Source organism: Saccoglossus kowalevskii, chromosome 11, assembly GCF_978046115.1.
Source record: "Saccoglossus kowalevskii chromosome 11, keSacKowa6.1, whole genome shotgun sequence".
NCBI lineage: Eukaryota > Metazoa > Hemichordata > Enteropneusta > Harrimaniidae > Saccoglossus > Saccoglossus kowalevskii.
The window spans coordinates 24,780,552-24,791,188 of NC_140651.1; the positions used below are offsets into that span (position 1 = coordinate 24,780,552).

Consider the following 10,637-nt stretch of genomic DNA (forward strand, 5'->3'; position numbering starts at 1 on the left):
TTTAGACATAAAAATAGCTTACTGCATTTTGTGGTACGTCAAAGTTGACGCCCGCTAACTACGCCACTGCTTGTTGTACCATGCACATACTAGTACATCACTCTATCACTTCCATGCTAAAGTACGCCGCTTTGTCAAGCCCAATTTGACACTACATGGCGCTCAGCTAGCTTAACTACTATTATAATATCGTATTATTACATGATAACAAACATACACATAATGTGTTAGACTAAAAGTAACAATTCACTATGTACTACTATTTTAGAAAAAATATGAAGAATACAACTGCAAACGTTAAAGCTCGTACAACTGTAGAAATTGGCGTACAAGTGGACATTGACGAGGCCTTGATTATGGACGCCAACGATCACTAAACATCAATTAATTACATTAGTTTGGGAAGTTCAGCATCAGCAGACCACCTGTAACAAAATCAATTCAATATTCTGAATATTCGTTAATTTATGTGTTGTATTCATTGATGTAATAGCCCCATGCATTTGCTATCACGTACTGGGCATGTACTGGAGCGGAAGCATAACGAATTATGGCAAAGCAGATATATTCCTACGTAAAAACGGAATCGGACACTGTAAAACTATCATACAAGTTTTGTTCGCTAGTGAAGAAACGCAGTAACGTATTTAAATGAAATGTGCTATTCACAGTATTTATATCATTTTGTTATGTATTCCCGCCAGTAATAAAGGTTTCAATCAGAGACATTAACTATATTCTAAGTAACAAACGTCCACACAACCGAACATAGTTGTCATTCTGAACTACACCGTTTTCTCTCACGTCACAGCAGCACATCGTCGCCACAGGGCGCGATTTGTTGGGCAGTTTGGCCATAATTGGGATTCTGTTAGTGAGATGCATACTCTTAAAGCGGGGGAGTCGTCACCTACGCATGCGTCAGGTGGCCATAGCATGTCATTGTTTACAAACAAGGGTCTACCCATGATCCTTTGCGTTCTTAGCGTGTGTTGTTATCATCGCTTAGAACTCAATTCTCGCGCGTGCGCAGGTGACGACCCTCCCGCTTTAATATACTTGATTTCAAATCGTAAAAAGTCGCAGAAGAAGTCAAATGTCCGTCCTTTTGCCTTCAATTGATTTTTAAATGCAAGTTTTTTTTTACATTTTAAATGTGTGTGTCATGTTTGTTACTTAAGCACCAGAATATTTATTATCGGATTTATCGTGATGGAATTGTGACCTAATCCGGGAACCAAAAAATGATTCAAAATAATATCAGAAAGTGATCTGAAGGCATCTCATATTACGGTGAATGTATTTGAAATAAGACAAAAATAAAATTTAAAATAACATATAGTAGTTCAATCTGTCACACAATTATTACATCCAGGTAAGATGTGTGTTACATTAGCTGTATATTCTTCTCCACTTCGTGAAATGAAAAAGTGTGGGTTATCATCAAAAGCATGCGACCTCGTACGTAGGCGTGTAAGGTGTGAACCAAGTCCACTGAAAATATGGTTGTGCTAGATATGAAGTTCCACGGATTATATCCCAGCAAAAAACGGGTATAGTATGTGTCATTTCGAGAACTGCGTTAAAGGGCGGTGGTCGTCGCGCCGCGTCCTATTCGATATGAGACTCATAGCGACGTATACAACGCGTGTAAAATACATTGTTTATTAACATGAAATTCGAACACGAGCTGCGCGACGACCACCGCGCTTCAACATCGACAATCGGTAACAACCGTGTTGGATACTGGCACCCGACCAGTTATACGCCCTTTTCGGTAACCCGTAAAATTATACACATCGTTTCTTTTTATCACGGGTTGCGAGCCTGTTTAAAATTCGTCTTATTTACAACGTCAGCTCAACGAGAACTAGACCACTGAACACACGTGTTAAAGATAATCAGAAGATCGATCTACAGGAAGGGTATATGACCAAGATATTAATACTCTAACTATTTATTTACATAGCTGCTGACCGAAGGTTAATAAGATAATGAGAATATAGCCACTCGTTCTCCTTGATCCTAGCACAATTATTATATATTATGGTAGACTCTAGCGATAGAAAGTATTAACGATATTTCCCGTAATGTCTCGAAAGCCATCATTATCTGATCTATCGCATACAAAGGTCGGCGACACTACAAATCCGCCCGTGGGTAAAACACTTTTAGTCAATATAAAAGGACGCACTGAATGATTGATATGTTTGTTATTATCGCGCTGCGCATTTTTTTTCATTATTTGAATGAAAATGTGACAACATTGTATTATGTATTGTGATGAAATTCGGAACACTTGAAAAAGAAATGAATTTATTGAGAAAAGATTAAAATCAACGCATCACAAATGCAGTGACGCAATACTATATCAATAATTAACGCGTGTTCCTGTGATGTAATGATTTGCATAACACGATGACTCGTACGCATATTTTGCATTATGACTATACATACCATAGTTGCATTGTCATAAATAGCGGTGAACATGAATTTGACTTGGTAACGCGGTATCACAAACTACGTACGTACAATCACACAGTACGCTCGTTAACCTCTGAACAAACCATGTTTCAATCGCATTGTCCTCTGATAAGCTTCGGCTGTACTCGACCAACAACATGAGTTTTGAAGACATTTTAGTCATCCTTGGGGATTTCGGTCGTTACCAGAAGTACCAAGTTTTACTCATATCCCTGGCCATCTCGGCGAGTGCTTGGTATGACATGGGTAACGTCTTCCTCAGTGGGTCGTCCGATCACTACTGCCGAATTCACAAAAACCAGACGTATCGCATAAACTCCCCATTGAAGAACTGTACGATTCCGTACAAGATTGATAAGGGTGTAATTGAATGGTCGCAGTGTGTTCGCTATAACAGGACAGTACCTGAATGTCACGAGGGAGGCACGGATGTCATACGTTGTGACAAAGGATGGGTATATGACACCAGAGCGTATGAGAGAACCGTCGTACATGACGTAAGTACATGCCTGTGATAGTAAGAAGTTGTGACGTCATAGGGAACGTACCATTATATATGTCAGGGAATTGCTCTACAATTTAAATGTAATCGATGGTGGTGTCATGTAGTGTAGTGTAGTGTAGTGTAGTGTAACTAACATTTTTATGGTTTCAATAATATAGACTCATTCTTTGTTGGACATTCTAGTTTGACCTGGTGTGTGACAACGACTGGATGAAACAGTTATCTAAATCACTCTCACAAGTTGGTGCACTATTTGGCTCATATATACTAGGCCAACTAGCAGATAGGTACCATCTGTTTTTTTCTTCTTCATTTTATGTATTAAGGTAGACATGCAGTTTACCTGACAGGTATTTTAATTAGTTAAATAGGAAACCAAGATGACCTCCCTTGTCCACAAAACTATATATTTTCGGAAAGCTTATTGTATGAATTTTAACATTTTGTTAGTATTATTTTGTTATGGACACTGTAGTTTGAAATATGCACAAAAATGTACTTTTTTTGGTCAAAAGTGATTAAAAAAAATAGCTTCTAAACCATGCTTCTGTTTCCTGTCAAAATTGGTTTATGGGTACATCTGTTTACTATGAAGAAAGTGCCGTCTTGAAAACTGTCTACCAGTTGTCAATTTTGCAGGGCAGCAGCTCAAATTTCACTACTTCAATTTTATGCATAAATTAACACCCAAGCTAGTTGTCTGTACGATTGTTGTAACACTGTTCAACCAAAAACAATGCCCCGACGGCGTTTTGAAGATAAACACATTGTCAATCATTTGTGAAAATTTCAAAACAAAAGGTCAAAGCGTCTAGGAGCTATTTTTTTTAAAGTTCTGGGATGTGCACTAAAAAGAAGCTGAGATAATTGCTAATTTGCATAACAATTCACTCAGTGAGAAGTTTGCTAATGCTCATAATTAAAATGGCTGTAACAATTCCAAATTTAAATGTATTATCATTTTGTAAAAAGTTAAATATAGTGCATAATATGGAGATCCCGTCATTTCTTTTTTTCACCATGTTTCTTTTTTATTATTTATGTACAGCCTTGTTAAATCTTGCTAAGCATTCAAAAGAGAGAATGTTTGCACCTGCTATCTATATTTTAAAATCGTCTTTTGAGTATGTTCCACTATTCACAATTCTACAAAATTTTAACAGTCTATAGCCAAGAGTGTTTGGATAATAAAAAGCAAACAAAAATTTCACTTCCAAGTGCCCACGAACCTGCATCTCTACCTTAATATAAACAAATTCGATTCAAAACGATTGACAACACACGCTAAAAACGCAAAGGCTCGTGGGTAGACGCTTGTTTGTAAACAATGATACGCTATAGCCGTCTGACGCATGCGTATGTGACGACTCCCCCGCTTTAACTAAAATTGTGAAATTTCGGTTGCTCATTTCCAGATTTGGACGGAAACCTATATTTGTATCAAGCTTGTCATTTGCTGTTATAGTGACGGTTATTACATCGTTTGCTCCTGCTTTTTCAATATTTGCAATCGGACAGTTTCTTTGTGGGTTTCTAGTAATTGGTATTTATAACATTGGATTTGTTCTAGGTAAGTACGTAAATTGTTAGTGCACGTTGTTACGAATAGTATGGGCGTTGAACTTTTAAAAATAAATATACGTAACTAGGTCGTTATATGAAATTACGGGCATTGACTGCGTGTTTCACTATTTTTTAAATAATAATTATAATCGGTGGAAAATTGAACCTCAAAAAAAGTACCAAACGCATAACATGCAATAGCTGGAAGCTGTTTGGATATTATTTGTCCTAGAGAAGCATGGGCATTTTAAAATGTCTTCCATGTGTGTTCATTTAGTATAACAAAGGTCATTTTGACTCAGTATTACTACAGTCATTGCAGCGCGTCCTGTTCTTTATTGGACCCATTGCGACGTACACATTGTTTGTTTACACGAAATTCGAACACGCACACGTTTGTGAAATACCATCACAAACATCAAAGACTGACACAAAAACAGTAACGGACCAACAGCTAGTAGTGCGCGCCGACTGTAGCGCCTTAATTTGTTTATAATCGACGATTGAAATACACAATTAACAATTATTACAGTTGTACGCAATCGTAGAGTCGCAATTCACACTTTTGTCGCCATTCACTGTTATCCGCGCGCGTCGGGTATTTTATTTCTCCACGGTAAATTGGTCTGAACTAATCATACATGCAAATATATTATTTATTCAATCACAGGTATAGAGCTTGTGGGACCTGGAAAACGCAACTTTGTTGGCATGTTCGCTGTCTTGTTCTATGCAATTGGGTGCGTGATTCTAGCTGTACTTGCAAAGGCAGTAAACGGAAATTGGCGCCATCTTGAAATGCTACTGGCGATTCTGACCGTTCCGTTCGTTTCCTACTACTGGTAATACCTACTCTGTTGTTAATATCACGTGTATTTTATGTTAACAGCACATGCTGTTGAGGTTTCTAGGGGGTAGCCAAACGGCGACAGTGTCACAGCTGGTTTATGCAGGTATACACCGGCGGAGTGTTGTTGAGAAAGTAGAGACATTTTAAGCTGTGAAGTTGTAAGGCTGGTTTGGTATAGGATTCTAATTCTGATTGGTCAACAGATGCTGGGAATTAGAGATGATGGGGAAACTATGTTAATCTTGGGTAGTACTTCAAACTGAGACCACGGTACATCCGGGTGGGGACGCCACTCAATTGCAAGTATGGTGTTTACACCTGCTTGAGGACTGTTTACGTCCAGCATTCTATATCAGCATTTACTCGGAGGAATACATACATATATGAGTGTGACATCCACAGGTCATGGATGAATTGTTTTTCTGTATAAAAGGAGAAACGTAACTTTTACAAACGTACGCTCTGACAACACACAGCCCGTGATAGAACAGTAGAGTAATACCCAAAAGCCTTCAAATTCACGGTACTAGTATATCGTCTTTATAGTACGCTACTTTTCGCTACTACCGTTTTGATACTCCGGTCAGCAATTAATTAAGTAATTTTACACTTTACAGTTATAAAACACACTGTTCTGGGTTTCGAGCATTATGCCACGAGGGGAAAACCTGCCGTTTCGACTTATAGTGCGTCAAATCGGCAACATTCTGATAACAAAAATGGTCTTACATACAAAATTACTAAAAAATAATCACATTATTTTCTTCTATATTTCACCTACTTCTATGTCATTTAGTAGAATTGTAATTGCATGATTCTGTGATACTCTTGAGTTGCTTGTAGTCTTCAAATACTTGAAATATGACGATTCAAGTAAGTTTTAAACACAACTCAATAATATCACAGCACACCAATAATTAACATAAGTTATATTTTCACTGTTCTACACAGGCTAATTCCGGAATCCGTATGATCGTTGACCCGTATTACATAAAAACAATCATTGTTAGTCTTTTCAATTATTACAGTAGATCCATAATACGCCAACAATTGATATACGTTTGGTTTGGTTTATTCTGTTCTACGTAGGCTAGTACCTGAATCCGTGCGATGGTTAATCCAGAAAAAGAAACATGACCGAGCAAACAAAATTCTTCAGAAAGCAGCAAAAATGAATAATGTTGTATTGCCAGACGATTGTTTAAACGATGAAAAGATATTGCAAGATACTTGCATTGAGGCAAGTTGTACATCTGAAATCACGTACAGTTCCCGCATGTGTTTATTTGTTTTTGTGTGCAATCGGCATGTTAAGGCGTCTATGGCGATTTTTTTCACTGTTTCCAAATGTAATCGTTTAAATCTTCCACATAATTTGCGACAACATATTAGTTCGCTATCATTAAAAACAAACATACTCAGAATTCCTTGAAATCCAGCAAGAGTTTCTGTAATATTCAGTATTCCCAAATAAAAATATATGGTCACCGAGCTTTCCCCAAAACTACTTCGAAAATTGATCAAAAATGCATGTTTTGAGTAGTTTACAATTGGTTCCTTCGGCAGAAACGTTTCATCAAATAAGTATAAGTTATGCATGGAATAATGTGCTAACATAGATTCCTGTGGAAAATGTTTTAAAAGACCATAATTCGGATTATTTTGCATATGTTTTCTTGAAAATACATTCTTCTTCCTCTGTAAAAAATTAAATATGAATGACTTGTATGTATGTATGTGAATCCTCACAATATTTTTTGAATGATTTACCGTGATCAACATACCTTCAATTTATTTGTTTGGGTCGCAATGCATGATGGGTAACCGAGATGTGAATTGTTGGTAATTTGTTCTTGCATGACGACCGCCATTTAATCTTTCAGTCAATAACTGAAGTACACTACACAGTTCTCGATCTGATGAAAACTTCCAATCTTAGACGCAGTACTATAATTGTGACACTGGCCTTGTAAGTAAAAATTGTGTCTATATTTGTCTAATATATTTATATTCGCAAATGGATACGCTCAATTTTGTAGAATTTTGGCACGTGTATACTCTTTTGTTTCCTCTAATTAGCTGGCTTATTATTAACTGGTGAATTAACTAGCAACCCTCCATGATGTTTATTTATTCATAGCAGCAATTTACTTGAATCTCAAACACATATTATTTTTATAGGTTTTGCAACGTATTCGTGTACTATGGTTTATCTGCCAACACTGATTCCTTCTCGGATAATGTATATACCAGTTTCCTAATTTCCGGCGCGGTGGAGATACCCGCATATATTCTAAGTTGGTCTTTAATAGACAGAGTTGGAAGAAGATGGCCGACGTGTATATTTATGATGATTGGAGGAATGGCGTTGATTGCTATTGCCCCCGTCAGTAGTAAATGTGAGGATGAATCAGTTTTATTTACAAAACAAACTTTTCGAAACTGCACAAAAAAAACATGTTTAATCTTCAACTATAAGCTAGAATTCTAACAATGCAACGTAAACAGTTTGTCTCGGTCAATTGTAATCACCGTCACAGGAAGTAATGATCTGTTGAGTCTGAAAAATGTTCACGAGAGAAACTGTTACGTCACGCCACCAATTCTTCTTAAATAGTGTCTATGTGAATCTCGACTATTACGTATCTTTCGAGGCAAAGAAGCAACGATTTAATCAACCCAAAATACAAAGTTAGTCAGTGTCGTTCAGAAAAATGTGAATCGTGAATAATAAATACGTTTATAGTTTATAAACATGTAGTTTCTTGACTGTGGTGTAGACATTATACATTGCAATATACATTTCACAAGTTCGTAAGTTTGTATCCACACACGCTGCATTCAGGCATATTCCAATCCGAATAAATGTCGTACAAGACTCATTGATTGCTTCAAATAGAATGAGATTGTCACACAATGTTTCTATTAGAGGCAGTTCTAAGGTTTCAATTTGAAATATATTCTCGTACCTGATATTTTTGTTGCCCGCCGTCTCGATAATATGTGATATTATGTAATAATAAGTGCAGTCGCTACGCCCTTAAGTTTTTCGAGTATTATTCCCTAATAGATACACATGTTGGAATGTCTACTGACGATCGTTCTGGGTCTGCATTTCTATTAGTGGTGCCTTCGGTCTTTTATATTATTCTAACCGTATATAAAGTCATGCGATGGAGAAATCGATTGAACTAGGTCGCTAGGTAGATTTTAATATAACTTTTAATAACAACTATTCATATGTGATATAATTGGTTACAGCACTAGACAATTTGGTGACAATATTGGCATTGTTTGGTAAATTTTGTATTTCCGGATCGTACGCTATTGTTTTCGTATTTGCAGCCGAGATATTTCCGACTTCCGTCAGGTAAGGTTGAAATGTATAATGGCGTGATGTACACCGTATTGAAGTTTCGATGGCAGAAAAAATCAACACACTTTGTGAGGGAAATATATTACCGGTCATTATGAAATTGAAATTTGCATCTATATCACACGTGCTCATTTCACAAATGGCTATTTGCATTACAGAAATACAGGACTCGGATTTGCATCTACCTTTGGAACAATGGGTGGAATTGTGGCACCGTTCGTGATTCTTTTGGGAGATTACATTTGGGTGCCATTCCCTTTTGTTATATTCGGCGGGATGTCCATCATAACTGGTGTATCAGTTCTAATTCTACCGGAGACAATGGGCGTGCCACTGCCGGATACTATAGAGGAAGGCGAACGTTTTGCAAGGTATTTTTTTAATGTCATCAAACACGTCTGTCGTGTATGTCTTTCTGATTGGTTGATTCCGGGAAAGCAACTCATATTTGTAGATGAACGTTGCGACAGTAACTACTGCGATACACAATGGGGGATTAAAACCGACACAGGTATCGATGTAATAATATCACAATGTTTAGCGCTTATAATATCTGGTGGTTAATGATATATGATTCCATTTCCTCTCACAGCAATTGGTGTTTCAAAGTAAATTCAAGTGATAGTAAAAATAAAGGAACTGAGACTGAATATCTACTCTGTAAGTCATTGCGTTAATAATTGAAAGCATTTTTCCTGAAAACCTCTAAACATTCCAACCAAAAAATCAGACTTGTAAAATAGCGTTTTGCCCACGTACAGGCGAAAGGCAGGGGGTTGAGAAGCAATCTGTGGCCGTTGAGGCGACTACTTAACAAAACATAATTGTCCAGAGAACGAGATTACTTAAACCCCGTTACGTCACAGATATATTGAATTTGATGTCAAAAACTATTAAATGTGATATACCTTTTGTGTTGCATTGTGAACCAAACATACTTTGACATGTCATTTCATCTATTTTCTCTACAATCTTCACAAAAATACAGTTCACAACGAAGCTCCTAATTAACCACTATATTAGAAGTTCTTAACGACGTCACCAGGCTTACATTCATGCACAACTCAGACATGGTAATTGAACTGTGACACGGTTCTGTGGAACGTTCCAGGTTCCAATTCACTTTTAAATATTCTAAAATAAACAACTCTTCAACGACAACTATTACGCTGTATTGTCACTAAAGTAACAATTTATTTACGGGAGTTCATATTATCTCGTACATTAACATCGCGACATGTCATCGTGGCTTAAATTGGTATATTTAGGTCTCTCTGTTTGATACATATAAGTGAACGCCAAAGTGTTCTATGGCAGGAAATACAGAAAAGAAATAAAAAAGTACAATTAAATGTTTTATTCATGGACTCAGTACGAATTGTCTGGTTTCGATCATTCGCTGATCGCTGGTACCTCCACACAGATACTAACGTATGCATGCATTTAATAGACTCGATTTCTTTAAAACGTTAACCTAAATCAATTTACTGTGGGATATTGTTTGAAAATGTACTTATATGAATTTTATATGTAACAGTCGAACATTCCATTCTATAATATAACAAATGTTACAAAAATTGAATGCAAACAACTCTATGTAACATTTACAATTGCAATTCTGTTATAATTATTTTCCAAACATATACAACCCACGGAATGTTCATATACGTATATAAAAGTAACACAATAGCAATCCCCGTTATTTAATGGAACCTGTGATTTGATACTTTATTGTTTTACTATTTCATTGAATTGTGAAGTAACATGAAAACATGTTATGCTTATATAATTGAGGTCGGCATTTGTTAATGATTCTTCTACGTTGATATTACAGAAACAAGCATGTAAATCACCTGTGG

At 36.6% G+C, this 10,637-nt stretch overlaps 1 protein-coding gene across 1 annotated transcript; it reads left to right on the top strand.

Moving 5' to 3' along the window:
• The first annotated feature begins 2,621 nt into the window (after window positions 1-2,621).
• LOC144349518 (organic cation transporter protein-like) lies at window positions 2,622-9,342 on the top strand. The gene is made up of 8 exons (XM_085505294.1): window positions 2,622-2,981; window positions 3,173-3,276; window positions 4,405-4,559; window positions 5,223-5,394; window positions 6,492-6,665; window positions 7,584-7,801; window positions 8,664-8,772; window positions 8,937-9,342. The coding sequence occupies exons 1-8, from the start codon at window positions 2,622-2,624 to the stop codon at window positions 9,340-9,342; spliced, it is 1,698 nt and encodes a 565-aa protein (XP_085361420.1).
• Window positions 9,343-10,637: the final 1,295 nt, after the last annotated feature.

What these genes read in the sequence shown, in the direction of transcription:
- LOC144349518 (XM_085505294.1), top strand. Translation starts at nt 2,622, where the DNA reads ATGAGTTTTGAAGACATTTTAGTCATCCTTGGGGATTTCGGTCGTTAC. An exon ending in CTAGGCCAACTAGCAGATAG is followed by an intron (nt 3,277 to 4,404) that starts GTACCATCTGTT and finishes GCTCATTTCCAG; the next exon opens with ATTTGGACGGAAACCTATAT. An exon ending in ATATTTCCGACTTCCGTCAG is followed by an intron (nt 8,773 to 8,936) that starts GTAAGGTTGAAA and finishes TTTGCATTACAG; the next exon opens with AAATACAGGACTCGGATTTG.